Source organism: Rattus rattus, chromosome 1, assembly GCF_011064425.1.
Source record: "Rattus rattus isolate New Zealand chromosome 1, Rrattus_CSIRO_v1, whole genome shotgun sequence".
NCBI classification, from domain to species: Eukaryota; Metazoa; Chordata; class Mammalia; order Rodentia; family Muridae; genus Rattus; species Rattus rattus.
The window spans coordinates 205,432,464-205,451,971 of NC_046154.1; the positions used below are offsets into that span (position 1 = coordinate 205,432,464).

Here is a 19,508-nt window from a genome sequence, read left to right on the forward strand (position 1 = left end):
CCACTGGTCCCACACGCGGTGGACGCTGTTCTTCCCGTATTCCCTTTTTGGTCCTAAGATTATAGCACCCAGCAGAACAAACACTGGGTTCTGATCAAGGTTGCAGAGGTTGGACTGCATTAGCTCTTCTCTGGCCCAGGTTGGAACCAACTCCCTCTCCCCCGGGTACTTAGCAAACATGTGCTTGCTGTGCTATTGACTGCTGGGTATAGACTGAAGCCCTGGGGGAATTGGGGACTCCTGTGCATGCTCTTGATACTGCCAAACGGGAGCCATGAGACTCAGAGCCCAGCACGGTTTCCAGGCACATAGGAGGACTTGTAAAGACTAAACAAAAGCTTCCTGTCACCACAAATTTGCCCAGAATCATCTCGCCGTCCTGAACATCCAGGCACACAGTGGGAGAGCTCTAGTCAGCCGCCTGTCATCAGCATAATACATTCATATCTACAATATGGCAAATTCATATCCTCCCTCACTGAATTATTGATGGACTGTGCACTTTTAAAAAAATCAATAGACCAGGGCGTGGAGCTGGAGTTAAAAGAAGCCTTTAAAAGTCTGCTCTTCTTGTTTTTGCTGTTTTGAATAGGAGCAGATAAAGCTTTCCCCTCTGGTTTGAATAAGTCAAGCCCAGGGCTAGGTTGGCTGTGATTGGCCAGAGCTGGGAAAATGTGGTTATGATGCAAACGCAAGCAAATATAACCCAGTGTCTGTGTGCTGTGCGGCCATTGCTGAAACAGGCTTCAGGACCCGAGGTCGCCTGCTTTGGTCGCTCGTCAGTACTTCACCTGCTGCTTTGCTGGGAAAGGGAGAACAGAGGGTGAGGTAAGGTCTACTGTGTGTGTCCTTGTCAGCTGAAGGTGAGGGGACGGGTCACGCCTTCCCTGGATTTTGTCTTCTGGGATGAAGCTTTGGAAAGATTGGTCCAGGAGCTTGTGACCAGCTTTGCAAACCACATTGAAAGAGAACCTGTAGAGCCAACTGAGTAAGTTGGGCACATTCTTGAGGCTCAGGGATTTGGAGCAACAGGACCCCTCTCATCTGTCCCTCTGTGGAGCAAGAGAAGTTTAAACCCCAGTAGGTTACAAGGCTTGTAAGCTGGAATCTCCAAACCACGCCCTGTGCCCGTGATCTTTGCAGCGCTCAGGACCCCAAAGTGCTGATGATTAGGACTTGGGAAAACACAGACCCAGCTTGGGGGAGTTTTAATGTGGATGGATAGACCTGGGCTTTCCGGGTGTGGCATTTCCTGAATCTTGGGTCTCTAATCAGCTCGTGGATTCTGAAGTTCCATGGGGGACATGGGACCCAGTAGGGAGGGGAGGGACTCAGATTCACTATGCAAACGTGGTAGGTTACCAATAACCAGAGACACGTTGGCTCTAGTCCCCTTTCCTGAGCAGGTCATGAATTAGACTTAAAAGTGAGAAAACTAGCCCTGTGGGAAACCTGAACGTTTCCTGGTGATTCTGAGCTGTGCAGGGTGGGGCCGCACAAGTTATCAAATTAAATACTCAAACATTGGCAGTTCCGCGCCAGGGCTCTGCTTTAGTCGACTGCGGGCAGTACACAAAGGGACCCGGCTTTTTGGGGGTAATGGTGAATCCTCTCCAAACCTGGTTTTATCCATTAAGGCTCAAGAAAAGAATGGTCCATGGAGTCAGACTCTCTCTTTTGCCAGGGGTGGGGCCATGCTGGGGATGACAAACGTCTACCATTTGAAGCCCCATATAGCACCAAGTTACCAAATGTCTGCACAACCTTCCCCCAGGCGATTTTGTTTTTTAATCTTCCATAAGTCCATCCATCCCATCCTTGGCTTTGAGTCTTAGGAAAAACCAACCTAGTGATCACCCAGTGTACGGTGAGAACGCGGCCTCCCTGAGGGTAGGCCTTGGGAGGAGGCACGTTCACAGAGATATTGGGTAACTGTGTGTGCTGACCCCAGCCAAGTGCTGACTGTGAACAGTGTGAAGACCCATGGTCATCTTACTACTTCCCTCCCCGGCCTTATCCAGCCCTGTGGGCGCTGGAAACCTCTAAGCTCACTGAGGATGAGCCTTCTGGGGAAGTTGGGGTCTGTGGGCCACACCCATTTTCCCTAGGCACAGGCGTTATCCTTTCTTCTGCAGGCCCACATGCTGGTAAACAGTCATGAAAAAGGGTTGTTACTGTAAAAAAATAAAAAAGAAAAATATTGTTGCTATTGTTCTAGGCTTACAAAGTTAGGAAGGACAGCCGAAAGCAGGCACAGGGGGAGAGGGAGGACAAGATCTTGCCAGGGATCTGGGAAGGGGAGTTCAAGGACTGGGAGAGGGGCCTCATTGGGAAATACTTTTTCTGCCTGGATTTCCTCTGTACGAGCCACTGAAGGCTAGCAGCGAGAAAGCGTGGCTAAAATGCAGACGTTTAAGGTCGGGTATGAAAATAAAAGGTATGGACCTCGGGCTGGTGATGGACGCCTGTAAGGCAGGCACTCAGGCGGCTCAGGCAGCTAAGGCAGAAAGAGTTTGTGACCAGCCCTGGCTATGTGGGTAGATCCTGTGCTGATAAAATAAAATAAAACGTGCCGGGCAGTGGTGGTGCACACCTTTTGTTCCAGATCTTGGGAGACAGAGGCAGGTGGGTCTCTCTGAGTTCAAGGCCAGTCTGGTCCACAGAATGAGTTCCATCATGGCCAGGGTGTCAGAGACCCTCCCTTGAAAAGATAAAAATGAAACAAAACCAAAAAGCTCACTGTGTACGGTGGGTCATATGGTGGATGGACATACGGCGTGACTGCTGATGAGACAGGGAAGTGTCATAGGAGAAGCAATGGTTCACTGCGAGGAGCATCACCCTGGCTTTGTGACATTTCAGTTCCAGGAAGACAGACACTATGTCTCTGAGCAGTGCCTTCAGGACTGTGAGCAATGACCCCGGGATCATCACGTGGAGAATTGAGGTGAGTGGGAGCCACACCCACCCTGGCCGCTGGGATCTGAACCTGTGGTTATGAGAGGTCAGCATCGGAGGGCAGGTTTCCCCAACCCTGAACCTCTCAGTGACTCAGTGCCGTCCCCAGGCAGAACCAAGCTTGTCTTTCATCTGGGCATCTGGTTGGCGAGTCTCCACTCCATAAAGTCTCAGAAAGGCAGGTCCCTTACCCAGAGACCCTCGGTTGCTGGTCAGAACATGTCTGGTTCCTCCTAGCTTTGGGGTGGGACATGTTCAGATGGGCACTGCTCGTCTCTGTCCTTGTGGCCTTGGTCTCTGGGGTGGCTCTGTGCTGTGGTCTGGGTGCACCTACCGGACACCAGGACATGCCCACCTCTAGCTAGTCAGTTGCTGCAGCCTGAACCCCACAAGTAGCGTTTCCTTTCACCCCACTCACCAAAGGGTGAGTCACAAGCTCTCAAGGCTGTGGGAGTCCAGGTTCACGCCCAGTCAGGCTCCTCACGGAGTTGAGAATGAATATGAAGGGTGGGCCAAAAGGAGAAAGGTGTGCGGCCAAGCCTGGTGTCTGAATGCAAGCCCGGGGGCCCACACAGGGGAAGAAGAGAACCAACTCGATTTCTCTGACCTTCACACGTACAGTGTGGCATACAAGAAAGAACTGTAAGAAGAAAAACAACCAACAAACAGGCACCAACCTGGACTCATGAATGTATTTAATCTTTTCACACCTGACATTGGGTTTTACATAGAACATATACAAAGATGGCTACAGGTTTGCTTCACTTGGACAGAGAAAGCATCATTTGTATCTGAGGCCTCGTGCATGGCCCTCCTGGGATGAGCAAATCAGGGCCCCACAACCCAGACTATGACTGTGGGGCCTAGAGCGCCACATGCCTCTGACCTTCTCTGTGCTGTCTGCCTCCTCTCCTGCTCTGCTTCCCAGACCCTGCAGGACAGCGCATGGCTCTAGGCAGTCAGTCATGAGCAGAGGGTTGGAACGCTGCCCAGACTGTGGACAGTCCACACAGCTCAGATGAGGGTTACTTGGCAGTTACACTGAACTCTTTCCCCTGCTGTGGGCTTTGGGAGCTAACAAGCATCCCCAGAAGACTGCAGATGAGACCAAGGGGAGGCTATGGAGAAGGACACCAGAACCTCAGACCCAGAGTGGTCCCGTCCTGCGCTGCCTGCCGCCTGTCTGTAAAGATAGGGAGACAGTTCCTCTGCTACCTGTGCCAGCGACAGAACAGGGGGGCTGTGGGGAGGGCAGGAGGGAGGTACACAGCTGCATACTCTGCTAATCCTTCTAGAAAATGGAGCTGGTGCTGGTGCCCCTGAGTGCTCATGGCAACTTCTATGAGGGAGACTGCTACATCATCCTCTCGGTGAGCAATGTCCTCCTCTCAGCAGGTAGTTCCCAAGCTGAAGACAGTTCCAGTGGTGAGAGAAGTGGGGTTCCCAGTGTCTGCGTGTGACAGGCAGTAGGCATGGGGCCCTCAGTCCAAACCCCCTCCTGGGTGTAAGCTACCCTGCATACCGCACGCGCGCGCGCGCACGCACACACACACACACACACACACACACACACACACACTCAAGTGTTCAGGAAACCACACAAATGTGCAGCCTGACTTTGGCCACAGAGCGCTCACTGTGCCTTAGGTGTGATAGTTTCTGTGACTGTGATAAATGCCCTGAGCAAAGCAGGTTGGGAGAGAAAGGGTTTATTTCATCTTACAGCTTGTAGACCGCCACTGAGGAGGAGCTCAGGCAGGAAGCTGGAGGCAGGAACTGTAGAGACCACGGGGCAATGCTGCTTACTGGCTTGCTTCTTGTGGCTTTTTACAAAATATACCCGAGGACCACCTGATCTCCCCCATCAGTCATTGATCAGGAAAAACGCACACAGACATGCCCACAGGCCATCAAATTCTTCCTCCCAGATAACCCCAGCTTGCGACAAGTTGACAGGATAGGCACAGTGTATGCATGTAGTCATGGCACTCAGCTTCACAGGTTAGCCTGGGCTACATACTAAATCCTTGATTAGCCTGGGCTACGAGCAAACATTCTGTCTCCGAAAACCAAAAAGAATGGAGCCTAGTGGCACACACACTTGTGATCCCAGCACTGGAGAGGTGAAACAAGAGAGATTAGGAGTTCGAGGCCTGCCTCAACAAGTTTGACAAGCTTGGGCTATAGAATAACCTGGGTTTTATTGTTGGGGATTTTTTGTTTTGTTTTAAATCAGCTTTTGCTCTTTCTACTGGAGGAATAATATCACATGCACAGTGCTAACAGCTATGCAGTTCTGTGAGTGCAGGGGCCCTTCAGACGGAGCCTGAAATTCAACTGGGAAAAGGTTCCCCACTTTAGGAAAAGCAAGTGGCCAACTTCCACAAGTGTGGGAAGGAAGTAAGGCTGTAGAGCTTCAGTGGGCCTGTAAATGGGTCGTGCCAACTCCAGTACAGAGAAAGAAGGGCTGTGTATGTATGTGGAGGGGCCTTGCCCTGCAGCCTGTAGGACAGGCATGCTGGGGCCTTCCCACACCAGAGAAGTCAGCAGGACAGCACAGGTGACCTTGCACCTGACCTTGTCCCTCTGGCTACATCCTAGACCCGGAGAGTGGGCAGCCTTCTCTCCCAAAATATCCACTTTTGGATCGGGAAGGACTCCTCCCAAGATGAGCAGAGCTGTGCAGCCATCTATACCACACAGCTGGATGACTACCTGGGAGGCAGCCCTGTGCAGCACCGTGAGGTCCAGTACCACGAGTCCGACACCTTCCGTGGCTACTTCAAGCAGGGCATCATGTGAGTAGCTATGTACAGAGCACAGGCAGATACAACAGTGTCCAGGAATGGAAACTAAAGGGTCAATGTGCCTTTGAAGTAACCTGAGAGATGCAAAGCAAAGCAAAACAATCACCTCAACCCAAGAGCAAATCAGAGCAGGGTGGGGCCGAGCGCTGGGCAGGCTGAGAGGAGCCATAGGAAGGGGAAGGGTCAGCACTGCGTTCTGGAGTGCACTGGGACTATTCATTGTGAATCCCATCTCTCAGAACAACCCCTCACACACCCAGGCCTGTAAGGACCCGTGATCCAGAGTGTTCCCGACTGTGCTTTAGTGGTGGGAGGGGTCTGTGATCAATGTAGGTGTCTGTCACAGAAAGGTGTGTCCAGAGCAAGCCTCGCCTAGCACACATGAACAAAGACACAAACAGGGTCTACGACAGAATGACAACCTCTGTTTATGGAAGTCGTGCACGGGGTGACAGGACACACTTTACTGGAATGAAGGAGGGACCTTAGATTGCCAGAATAAGCTGAGGCAGGGAGAGGTCTGGGAGGTCACACGCAGGTGCTCAGTGCGTAGACACGTAACCTGAGGGCCATGGCAGCCACCTGTAATCCCAACCAATGAGGTTCCCTCTGCCTGCAGCACTACTTTTCTTGTCTGTGGGACTTCTCATCATAATATCTCAGCTCGAATGTCCCTTCAGGAGAGCCTGACCCGGCCACTCGTCACAGACCTAGCCTTGGGGCAGCAGGCGCAGTTTCTGTGTATGTTGCTCATTTACTATGAGTGACGTGGACAGAGGCTGATGTCTGTATGTTACTACTATAATTAATTCTCAGCAGTCTTCCCAGAACCTAGCTTGTACCAGGCTCAGGACAAATAACTGTATCAATATCCCCCCAGCTATAAAAAGGGGGGTGTGGCCTCTGGGATGAAGCATGTGGAGACCAACACCTATGATGTGAAGAGGCTGTTACATGTGAAGGGGAAAAGAAACATCAGAGCCACTGAGGTAAGTTCCAAACATGACTGTCTGGGGCCCAGTGTTCCTGCCCTGGCCCCTAAGACCACCTCAAACAGCTCTGGCCTCTCCCATGCAGGTGGAAATGAGCTGGGACAGTTTTAACCAAGGCGATGTCTTCTTGCTGGACCTTGGGATGGTCATCATCCAGTGGAATGGCCCGGAGAGCAACAGTGGGGAACGCCTCAAGGTCTAGCTCTTCCTCCTCCTCCTCCTTTTCCTCCTCCTCTTCCCCCACTTCCTCCTCCTCCTCCTCCTCCTCCTCCTCTCCTTCTCCTCCTCTTCTTCTTCTTCTTCCTCCTCCTCCTCCTCCTCCTCCTCCTCCTCCTCCTCCTCCTCCTCCTCCTTCCCTCCTCCTCTCCTCCAGGCCTGGTGTCAAGCTGGGCTTGCCCTCTTGGGTGCTTTCTCCTTGGCCTTCTGTGCTTGCTGACCCTCGGGAGCCCAGGGGGACTCCTGCCTTAGCCCAGACTGTCTTGCAGGCAGGCCAAGGGCATGTCTCACTCCTCGACCTCAGAGTAATTTGTCCGCAATCTTGGTGGCTCCCACAGAAGCTGTTGGGAAGGAAAGGGCACTGGCTGAACTGAGGGCCTCCTTTGGCTTCTCTGGCAGGCTATGCTTCTAGCAAAGGACATTCGGGACAGGGAGCGAGGGGGCCGAGCTGAAATCGGGGTGATTGAGGGAGACAAAGAGGCAGCCAGCCCAGAGCTGATGACAGTTCTCCAGAATACCCTTGGCCGACGCTCCATTATCAAGCCCGCAGTTCCTGATGAGGTCACCGATCAGCAGCAGAAGTCAAACATCATGTTGTATCAGTGAGTGGCTGTGGGCTGGAGGCTGGGTGTGGAGAGACATCCCCTAGAACAGCAGGCACTCGGCTTGGGTAGAGGCATCTGCCTTTGCTCTTAGTTCATCCTTTTTAAGTGTATCTCCTACAAGGAGCTCAGAAGCAGCCCCTCTCAGAGAGGCGGCTATCCTCCGTTCCTGTTAAAAAGTCTCCTGACCTATGGGTGTAACCTTTCTGGTGTATCCATGCCTAGGGATGTGGATGGGATAGTTTGAGAGAGAGGCTCACAGTCTCTTCTGGAGAACAGAGTATATCTCCCTCTCTGTATTCAAGCCGTGTCTATCTCAGGAAATCCACTCTGTCCACAAATGCCACACTGAAACATCACTTTAGCCATGGGATACTTCCCAAAGAGAAGGCACAAGCTAATCTCTCTCCTTCACCAGTGTCTCCGACACAACTGGGCAGCTGTCAGTCACAGAAGTGGCAACAAGGCCCCTGGTCCAGGAGCTACTGAACCACGATGTAAGTAGCTGGAGGGGGCTTTGCTTGAGGGATCCAGAAGTAACTTCAAAGGCAGGTCCTGGGCAAAGTCCTCTGTATCTTGAATTTGAGTGACCATACTTCTCCCTGCCTGATTCAGGACTGCTATATCCTGGACCAAAGTGGCACCAAGATCTACGTATGGAAAGGCAAAGGAGCCACCAAGGTGGAGAAACAGGCGGCCATGTCCAAAGCCCTGGTAGGAGCTGCAGATGTGCGATGCCGACTGAGTATCTGTCAGTACCGCGATAGAGCTGTGCCCAAACACGCCAGGCACTTGAGCACAGTGACATAAAGAACTTCAAAGTAGACAGACTGACTAGAATATGAATGTAGGCTTTACCTTTTCCAGCTGAGTGTTCTGGGCAAGGCCACTAAGCATCCTGAGCTCCCGATATCTAACAGGGATGGTCCCTGTCTCCTGGAACCACTGTGAGATAAAATCGATTCCTGAAGTGCTCAGAACCATACTTGGCACACAACCTGCTCTTGGAAGGTGCTGTTGTTATCGAAGGGGGTGTCACATGTTTAGATTAGGGCCAGGTCCTCAAGGGGCATTTACTAACTTCTGTAGATCCAGCATATGGTGTGTTTACAAGGAACAAGTGAGCAAATAACTATGATACAGTCAGTAGAGGCCCATAGTAGGTCCCGCAAAAATCAACCCATAATGGCCATCGTCATGGCCGTCTAATGAAGAGATACCGAAGTGGTCGTGTCTTTTGGTGGTAGTCACTTGGAACCTCAGAAGTGAGGCAGAATTGGCTATGATCCCCAGGGTCAGAGAGGAGAGAATCCCACCACCTGACTTCAGATAGTGAAGTACCAGATGGGTGAACACCCAGTAAGTGCCCTGGCTGACATGCTTTTGTGTGGGGTATGTGTGGGGACTGCAGGATTTCATCAAGATGAAGGGTTATCCCAGCAGCACCAACGTAGAGACCGTCAATGATGGCGCAGAGTCGGCCATGTTCAAACAGTTGTTCCAGAAATGGTCGGTGAAGGACCAGACCACTGGCTTGGGGAAAACATTCAGCATTGGTAAAATTGGTGAGATTCTGCCACATGTGTCTTCTTCTGCTGGGATCCTAGAAAGAGTGTGTGTTCACTTGGCTTTCCCCACCTCTTTCTCTGCAGCTAAAATCTTCCAGGACAAGTTCGACGTGACTCTGCTACACACCAAGCCAGAAGTGGCTGCTCAGGAAAGAATGGTGGACGACGGCAACGGCAAGGTTGAGGTGAGCCCAGAGAGGGCCGCACTGGGCCTCTGGGATCTTCCTGCTGCAGAGGAAGGCAGCCCATTCCGTATGCTTCTGTCCCCACTCCACATTTCCGTACTGTCCAAGAGGTGTGGGACTGGCTGTTTACCCACAATGCTTCAGGAAAGTGAGAGACGCTTTCCCCAATGGTCTATCACCTGGAAGACATGTTCAAGCTGTCTGTGAAGAACTCGGCTGCTTGACAGGAGCTGTGTGACCTGGGACTGTTCTTGGGATTCAAGTCTTGCAAATGTGACGGCCTTTGAGGCACAGAGGACCCAGGTGGGAGGGGCACTTGAGATAGATGTTAGCGATTTTTTCCCACTTGGAGTCTGTTCAACACTGCCCAGTTCCCTTCCGGTGGAATTCCCTGAACTGGATGCTCTTCTCTGAGAGACTGTGTCTTCTCTTGTACCCAGGTCTGGAGAATTGAGAACCTGGAGCTGGTCCCTGTGGAATACCAGTGGCATGGCTTCTTCTACGGGGGAGACTGCTATCTGGTTCTCTACACGTATGATGTGAACGGGAAACCCTGTTACATCTTGTATATCTGGCAGGTAGGTCAGATGCAAGCTCTCAGCGCGCGGGACTGGATCCTTCCAGCCACTGGGCTCATTCCTTTCTCTCTCACCACCACAGGGACGCCACGCTTCCCAGGATGAGCTGGCAGCCTCGGCCTACCAGGCGGTGGAAGTGGATCAGCAGTTTGGTGGAGCCCCGGTGCAAGTCCGGGTTAGCATGGGGAAAGAGCCACGCCACTTCATGGCCATCTTCAAAGGGAAGCTGGTTATCTATGAGGTGAGGACTTACAAGTAAAACATCCTATACAGGGATGCTCAGAGCTAAGGAACCAATAAAGAGATACCAGACAGGCTGCGGTCCGGGTGAGGGGTGTGTGAACAAGGCTTAGTTTAGACATTAGGGTGAAGGAGGTGCTTCGTCTGAGACGTCCAGGGAAATCTCAAGCCACTATCTACCTGGTGCCCACGGTCTTTCACATTCTGTGCCACATGACCTGCACCGCAGTGGCCTGTTACCCAGTCCAACACTGCTCTGCCCCCCTTCGTCACTGCCCAGGTGTGCCCCTCTCCTAGTCTAAGGCTGCCTCTTCCACGGAGCCCTGTGGAAGTCTCGGCAGGCAACGTAGACACTCACATACGGGGGAGTCGGTCCCCAGCTCCGAAAAAAAAAAAAAAAAACACATATGGGGGAGTCTCACAAGCCTGATGTCGTCTTTCTCTTGCCCTGTGTAAAACAATTTTCCAACCTCAGTTTCCTCGTGTGCACAGTGGAATAACACCCGTTCCTCAGAACTACTCTGAGGTCAGTGAGTGGTGGCAGACACTGGTCCTCACCCTGAGCCTTCCCGTTAGCCTAGGGGATCCTGAGGGATAAAGAGGGTATGCAGTGGTCTGCAGGTCTGCTTTTCTCCTCTCCAGGGCGGGACTTCCAGGAAGGGAAATGTGGAGCCTGACCCTCCAGTAAGACTCTTCCAGATCCACGGGAATGACAAATCCAATACCAAAGCAGTGGAAGTCTCGGCCTCCGCTTCCTCCCTCAACACTAATGACGTCTTTCTGCTGTGGACTCAGGCGGAGCACTACCTGTGGTATGGCAAGGTAGGATGGCTGCTGGGCCTACTAGTTAGTCACGACTGCCCTGGCTCTGCCCTCCGCCCTGTCAGCAAGACAGTAAGGAGTAGTACAGCCAAGGTCAACCCCAGCAACACAAAAGGCTGTACGTGGAAGCTACACACACACACACACACACACACACACACACACACACACACACACACACACACACAATCCTATCTCTTTAGGGTCTGGAGAGATGGCTCAACAGAGATGCCTCCTGCAGAAGACCTGGGTTTGGTTCCCACATGTGGCTCGAGACCATTTGTAAATCCTGTTCCAGTATCTGGCACCCCCTTTGACCTTTATGGGCACTGCACACACTTGAGGGCACATACCCACACACATACATGTGGACAAAACACTCACACAAGTAAAAATCTTAAAAAAGCACCAGTGAACAAAAACCTCCTTACACAAAGAGTTGTACCCGCATGTGCATAGCACATTTATTCACAATCCCCTCAAATTAGAAGCGATCTGGAAAATAGATAAACGTGGATATACCCATTCAATGGAATATTACTCAACAGTAAAGACTGAAGGGCCACTTATGCACACAGTACGGATCTCCAGTTCCTGCCAAGTGAAAGAATCCATCTCCAAGGCTGGATGTTACATGCTTGCACTTAAGACAGAAACAGCAGGATTGTTCTAATGGAGCACAGCTTAGCATATGTCAAGAGTGCAGGACTCAGGGCTTGACTTCAAAGGGGTAGGAATTGGGGGAGGACTAAGGAAATTGCACTGTGGGGACAGAGATCTGTTTAAGCCTGTGGATCCCAACAGAGTCAACGTTACTGTAATTAAAAAAATGTGGATGAAGCTGGGCGGTGGTGGCACACGCCTTTAATTGTAGAACTCAGGAGGCAGAGGCAGGGGGATCTCTGAGTTTGAGACCAGTGTGAGTTCCAGGGCAGCCAGTGCTTCACAGAGAAATCCTGTCTCCAAAAAACAAACAAAAACAAAACAATAATGAAAGTTCATGGCAGGCTCGTGGGATATGGGATACGGTGCTTGCCACAGAGGCAGAGCATTTACTGGGAAAGTGTGTGCTAAAATCCCAAGCGAGGCTACAACAAAGGTGACGTCTGCATAGGAGCGCTGTGGGATTCAGAGCAGGGCAACCCTTTGCTTGCATGTCCTGTCTTCCTCACTCTCCCCATCCTGGGGCACTGCAGCTCAGAGCTGAGCACCCCCAGTTTCAGAAGCCTGGCGTCCCCATCCCTGTGAGTGTGCCCTGTGTCTCTGACACCCGTGCTCTCCTCACCCCTCAGGGGTCAAGTGGGGACGAACGGGCGATGGCTAAGGAGCTGGCAGAGCTTCTCTGTGATGGCGACGCAGACACTGTGGCTGAGGGCCAGGAGCCACCTGAGTTCTGGGACCTTCTGGGAGGAAAAGCCCCCTACGCTAACGACAAAAGGTGAGCAGTCAGTTCTGTCTTCTTGGCTCCCCTGGCTGGTGGCCCATACAAATCCTGAGATCCCTCAAAGCTTTAAACATTCTGGGCTGGGGACAAGCTTAGTCAACAAGGACCTGGGCTCCATCCCTAACAGACAGAAACCAGCTACTGCAGCCCAGATCTGTGACTCCTGTGCTGGGGACTGGGGGACAACATGATCGCTCAGACATGCTGGCCGGCCAGTCTAGCCAAACTGACAATCCAGGCCCTAGGAGACCCTGTCTCAAAAATACCACAGTGCAGAGCTATGGAAGAAGACACCCAAAGCTATTTCTGTCCTCATATGGATACACACACACACACACACACACACACACACACACACACACACACACACACACAAACATGATTTGTATGCAGCTCTGTCCTTCTACTTGACTGTTCTGCAGGCTGCAGCAGGAAACCCTGGACATCCAGGTCCGGCTTTTTGAATGTTCCAATAAGACCGGCCGGTTCCTTGTTACTGAGGTCACGGACTTCACCCAGGATGACCTGAGCCCAGGTGATGTGATGCTCCTGGACACTTGGGACCAGGTAAGACACAGCCACAAAGTGCAGGATGCTGGCAAAGGTCTCTACATTTGGGCTTGTTTCTCTGTGGCATCCCCACCCAGGATGAAAAGAGGCAAGTGCTAGACCAACTGAGTCACACTGAGTCGGTGGTTGCTAGAGAGCCTGCTTTATGCCACAGTCAGCAGAGACTGATGTCTAACCTCACCAACCTGAGCCAGGATACTGACATACGCATGGAGTCCAAGCAGCCAGCAGACAAGCGGGAGGATCCAAACAAAATTTGAGGCCAGCCAGAGCCCCTGTCTCAAAAAAGCTAAAAAAAAAAAAAAAAGGGCGGGGTAGGGGGTGGGCAGCAAGCCGGCCCAGTGAGTAAAGGTGTTTGCCACCAACACTGTCAACCTGAGTCTGATCCCCAAGACCCACCCGATGTGAGGCAAGAATGGATCCTGCAAGGTGCCCTCTGACCTCCACGCCTACACTCTGGCACAGGTGTTCCCACATCCACCAAATAGATACGATAGAAAACTTCCCACATCCACCAAATAGAGAGGATAGAAAAATTCGAGACAAACCAAACAAAAATTTCCTCTCAGCACCCTGGGAATTTTCTCACCTTATTTTGGAAAACAAAGTGTAGCATAGTTCCTGCCCTTATGTGAGGATGACAGCAGATTCTAGAGACTATGGCCTTTTAGGCAGCAGGTGAACGAGATGTCTTCCTGAGTATGCCATTTCTCTCCGTGCTAATGAGCCTTCAGTGTTTACAGGCTGGAGGGAGAAGCCAGGCAAAGCAACCTCCGTGCTTTATGGTGAGGTGTGTGAAGCACTTAGTGCAGTTCCGAGCTCTCAGAAGACTCCTAGAGGAGAAGGACAAGTGGGAAGAGGGTGAGACACGGAATGCTATCAGAGAATAAAATAAGTCTGGCAGAGTAGCTCATGCCTGCAGTCCGAGCACTAGGGAGGCTGAGGTAGGAGAATTTCTGTGAATTCAAGAAAAGAGTAGGCTTGAGGCCAGCCTGGGCTAGACAGTGAGGTCCTGTCTCAAAATCAAACAAATAAACACACAAAGATGTAAGACAAGAGCTAAGATACACCTGAGAGATGCAGCTGAGAAGTACTTGTGGTCTCCGAGGGCCTGATCCATCACACCACAAAGCAGGATGGGCCCAAAAGCAGCGGGTGTTGGCTGCGTGGGTGAACACAGAGAAAGGTGTGGTGACTGGACAACTGCCTTGGTCCAGCTCGTTAGACTGAGGGCTCAGGCTTATCAGGAATTCCACAGGATAGGCACTCGAACAGGAATGGCTACATTTGGCGTCTCTGAGATTTGAGGCACACTGAGACAGCATGAGGGGTGTTTTGTAGGCTGTTAATTCAGGGAGCCATAGTTTGAATGTGAAAACCTAGAATATATGTACGGCAACTGAAATCACAAAATCAAGCTGCTTCTGGAACCTTCCTCTTCGGAGCCCGAACGAGGCTGTGACTGGCCAGGGGGATGAGCAGTGTGCACAGCAGCACTTAGTCCTCCGGACGCACTAACAATATGACATCTGTGCTCCTAGGTGTTCTTGTGGATAGGAGCGGAGGCCAATGCCACAGAGAAGGAGGGGGCCCTCTCGACTGCTCAGGAGTACCTGGTAACACACCCCAGTGGCCGAGACCCCGACACACCGATCCTGATCATCAAACAGGGCTTTGAGCCCCCCACTTTCACAGGCTGGTTCCTGGCATGGGACCCTCACATTTGGAGTGTAAGAAAAAAGAAACTGAGGATGCTGTTTTTACTGTCTGGAGTCTCAGAACCCATGGGGGAGACGGGGTGCTGTTCCAGACCCAAGTAAAGCCAGGCTCTCACTCCCTCCCCACCCACCACCCCTCTCCTCCCCACCTCCCAGCTCCCTACTCCCTCCCCCCCCCAGCTTTGTCTCCATGGCAGGGAGCCTAGTCAGTTCCCAGCTGTGTCGGCAGGAGGCAGTGAGGAGCTGTGATATCATGTCTACACATGGTCACAATCCTAACAGTCTGCAAAGTCATGGTGGGCCAATGGGAAGACCAGACGCCTGACCCACCCACCTGCTTGTTTTTACCACTAAAGAATGTTGGTCACATGCAAATGGACCTGAGCATACCCAAGTGCTTCATCGTTCTACCATGTTTTGCTTTCCCTGATAATACACACCAGGCCTACGACGCCTGTTCCCCGTTATCAGGGAATATTTCAGTTTTTTTTTTCTTCCTAGGAAGGAAAATCATATGAGCAGTTAAAGAACGAGCTGGGAGATGCCACTGCTATCGTGCGAATCACCACGGTGAGTCCGGTTCGCACTTAGGAAAGAGAGAGAGTCTAGCAGATGCCCTCGAGTCTTTAAGAACTCCTCCAGTTGTCTACTCAGACGCAGAGGGCTTTTGTTGTCTGTTGTGTTGTGTTCTGTCTGAGGTGCAAACTAGTGAAGCTCTCTACCATTGAATTGCACCCATTCTTGGAGGTCATTTTAAGTAATAGAAAGCAAGTCTCAAGCACTTGAAAAGCAAATGTGGGAGAGTTGTGAGTTCTAGGCCAGGCTAATCTATTTAGCAAGACCTCCATCTCAAGGAGGAAGGGAGAGACGGAGGGAGGGAGGGAGAGAGAGAGAGTGTGTGAGGGGAGGTGAAGGAGGGGGAAAAGCGAGTCTCAGAGCCAAGTTCCTAATTTACTGCATTCAGAACATGGTAGGTATTTGGGGCAGGGGGCTGGAGAGCCAGCTCTGCAGCTAAGAGTGACTGCTGCTCTATCCCATTCCGAACACCTGTGTTGGGTGGCTCACAAGAGACCGTAACTACAGCTCCAGAAGTATGTATTCCTCCGGTTTGCAAGAGCGCCCACACTCATGTGCATATACATAATGTACTAAATAAACTAGAGAGCTTCAGGTCATCGTGCTACATATTAAATGGCGGACCAGCCTGGGCTATATGAGACCCTGCCCCAAAAAAGAAAAAAAAAAAAAAAAAACTAGAAAGAACAGTAAGAACAGAACCTAACTTTCTTACTCAACCTTTTCTGCTTTCCAGAGAGATTAGGATTATTGTTAGCATTCCCAGGTACAAGCTTCTAGCCCGGATGATAGTTTATTAGCTTCCGACAGTAAAATCCACAGCAGCTTAGGCCACTGACCCCTATTTTAACAGCTATAGTAAGTAGAGCTACAGCCAGCTGCACTGGAATGACAGGACGGGATGCACGGCACAGGGAGGTCCAACATTTACACGCTGTCCTCTGCGCGACGCTAACTCGGATCCCAAAGCTAATTGGATGCCGTTAGTGTCTTTAAAGTGTACTTAAGCGTGGCTTCAGTCGGAAGGCATTTAGCGACTGCAAACTCAGGACCTAGATAGAAACTGGAACAGAAGGGTACGATCACAGTAGTTAGAGGTGTACAGCTCAGCCGCAGAGTGCCGGCCTAGCACACGGAGGCTTTGGCTTCAGTTCCCAGCACTACATAAGCAAACGTTTGTACATAATGCATGGGAAGACATACGTGCAGTCTGGCTCTAAAGGCTCACCCTGGACCTGCTGAGTCAGCTTTCCCAGGTTTGTCATGCATCCAGGTTTAGGGACTGCCTGAAAGATGTTCACACAGGATGGAGCAGCATAAGACAAAGTGTAAACCTTATACACGCAGGGAGCCGAGGCCAAGCAAAACATCGCTTTACCCACGTCCGTTCTTCTCTTACACAGGACATGAAGAACGCAACCCTCTCCCTGAATTCTAGTGAAAGTGGGCCAAAGTACTACCCTGTGGAGGTTCTGCTGAAAAGTCAGGACCAGGAGCTGCCTGAGGATGTGGACCCCACCAAAAAGGAGGTGAGTGGTTGTGCAAGTGAATGAGGGTGGGGCGGAGCTCCCACGGGTTAAGCACCAAGCTCAGGAAATGGCTCAGAGCATATTGGGAATGCTGCAGAACTCCAGGGGCATCTGAGCTGCCGAGTCAGCTCAAGGGCTCCTCCCACAGGAACCCATCTGGTAGACTCTGTAGCCTTCACCTCGATCCTGTTAGCCTAGTCCAGCCACCGTGGCACTGCCGTGAACTAACGTGTTTCCCCTGCCATTCCCCAATCCTTCCCTAGTGTACTTGTAATAGCCAGGGGTCTTCCGAAAGCAGATACGCTCTATTTAAACCACATGGGGGCTAGAGAGATGGCTCAGCAGTTAAGTACATTGGACACTCTTCCAGAAGTCCTGAGTTCAATTCCCAGCAGTCATGTGGTGACTCACAACCATCTACAGTGATGCCCTCTTCTGGTACACAGGTGTACATGAGGATAGAGCACCCACATAAAATAAATCTTTAACAAATAATAGTTAAAAAATTAAATAAAAAATAAAGCACGGGCTGGCAAGATGGGTCAGTGGGTAAAGGCATTTGCAAGTTCGGCACCCAGGACCCACAAGAGGAGAAAATTGATTCCACAAGTTGTCCTCTGATCTCCATATCTATGTCCCCCTCCCACATGCACACTAAATATATGTAATAGAAAACTTTGAAACACCTCAGATGGCTTCCCACTGTACTTACAAAAAACTCCAAAGGCCTCCACAGTCTGTCCCTGCCCTGAGGGACCTCACATATCCTCTTTCCTTACCACCTCCAGCCAGTGCCTGCTTTTCTGTCCCTTGAACAGGCTTGCCCGAGCCATGCAGTCTTTTGCTTGCTGGCGTTCCTATGTGAGAGAGCCAGCTGCCCGCCACATAGAGTTGAGCTCTGGCCAGCTTTCCTTGACTACCAGTTTCCTAACTCTATTTCCCACCACATACACTCCCCTTGGGCCCTTTCATTGCCTGTGTTAGGTTTTAGTTAAATGAATTAACATATTCATGTTGAATGGATAGATATATGAGTGAATTTTCTCCTTGAAAGAGTTCCTTAAAGGATTCTGACTTTTCGGTAACATCTTCTTTAACTAAGTGCTAAGCATCTAGACTACAACATTCTTACAAGCAGAGGCCACAGGTTACTTGGGCTTGGTGGCTCATGGCTGTAATCCCAGCACTACGGGGACTGAGGCAGGAAGGTCACCACAGGTTCCAAGCCAACCTGGGCTATGCAGTGAATTCTGTGACAGTCTGGGCTATGGTAAGATGCCGTCTCAGAAAAAAAAATTAATAATAAAAGTCGTAGTTTAGATCTTGACATGGACACTGCATTGGAATGATCTCAATCTCGTATTTAAGGATCATGGGGTACTAGGGGTACAGTGCACATTCTCAGGTTCCTCAGAGAGCAGTCCTGGGTTCACCCCCTAGCACCAAAAGTAAGTATTCAATAAAAAAGGGCATGAAGCAAGATAAATACTTTACTCAAACCTCCATCCATCCATAATCAAATGTTTATAATTCATCTGTTAATGTATAATCCATTCACTGCCTATCAGGCAAGGAACCAGGACTGAGTGGAAAACCCAGACAGTCTTCACCACTGGCTTACATGGCCCTCCATGTAATGTAGGTCTGCTACAGCCTTCCTGAGAACCCATCGACACGCCTCTCCCAGGGCCGGCCTACCTCACTATGACTATGGCTAGTCTACGGTTCTGGGCTCAGATCCCCTTGCAAGCTAGGCAGGCACACAGCTGTGCAGCTTCTCCGCCAGCCCCAGGCCTCCCTCCTCCCCCCTCGCTCACTTGTACTAACGTGCTGTCTTCTTTCTCAACACAAATTCTATTTTCTCAGAATTACCTCTCGGAACGAGATTTTGTCTCTGTGTTTGGCATCACCAGAGGGCAGTTTGTCTCTCTGCCTGGCTGGAAACAGCTCCAGCTGAAGAAAGAAGCGGGCCTTTTCTAGAGCAGGCGTGACCACAGGAGAGGGCTAATGCAGTGCCAACATCAGCAAAGGTTCATCTACGACTGAGCCCGACACACGCTGCCCTAGATATGACACATCTCAGGGTCGTGTATTCTGTCTTTCGCATTCATCCTTGCATTTCTAGGTTGCTATACACTAGATGCCAACTATTTGCCTTTTAGCTTTGGTGGTCCTTTAGCGAAAGCCTCAGCAGAGAGAGTGAAGGCAGAAAGGTAGAGAGAACTAGAAACTAAGCTTAAAATATTTAATGCATCAGGACCCACATTCGCTTTGAACTATACCCTGCAATCCCCGAAGTGGTGGAGTCAGCACACGCTCCCTGCAGGCCGGACTCCAAGTGCCCAGGTCTACCATGTGCCACGCCATGTTCAGCCTTTCAAATAAAGAGGCCATGTGCCATGTTCTGGTGACTGTAGTTACTATGGGAAGAGTATTTCGGTGCTGAGAAAATAAAAAGGCAATCTTGAAGTTGGGCCTGGTTTGCAAGCCTCTAACCCCAGCTCAGCTGGGGTAACAACACAGTTGTGAGTTCAAGGCCTGCTTGGGCTTCAGAGTGAATTAGCTGAGTAACTTAATTTTGTAGAGTGCAGTGTAGGGTGAAAGAGATGGCTCAGGGGTTAAGAACACTCAGTGTTCTTGCAGAAGACTCAGATTTAGTTCCCAGCCCCCACATGGTGGCTCACAACCACCTGTAATTCCAGT

At 50.9% G+C, this 19,508-nt stretch overlaps 1 protein-coding gene across 1 annotated transcript; it reads left to right on the forward strand.

Moving 5' to 3' along the window:
- The first annotated feature begins 16 nt into the window (after positions 1-16).
- On the forward strand, positions 17-19,209 carry Avil (advillin). Its single transcript, XM_032913434.1, has 20 exons — positions 17-828; positions 2,863-2,947; positions 4,254-4,328; positions 5,560-5,756; positions 6,646-6,754; positions 6,843-6,953; positions 7,373-7,575; positions 7,994-8,072; positions 8,191-8,289; positions 8,987-9,140; positions 9,228-9,328; positions 9,769-9,906; positions 9,989-10,147; positions 10,789-10,968; positions 12,261-12,406; positions 12,835-12,979; positions 14,524-14,712; positions 15,202-15,270; positions 16,680-16,805; positions 18,672-19,209. Exons 2-20 carry the CDS (start codon positions 2,882-2,884, stop codon positions 18,783-18,785), a joined length of 2,460 nt encoding a protein of 819 aa, XP_032769325.1. The 5' UTR covers positions 17-828; positions 2,863-2,881; the 3' UTR covers positions 18,786-19,209.
- Positions 19,210-19,508: the final 299 nt, after the last annotated feature.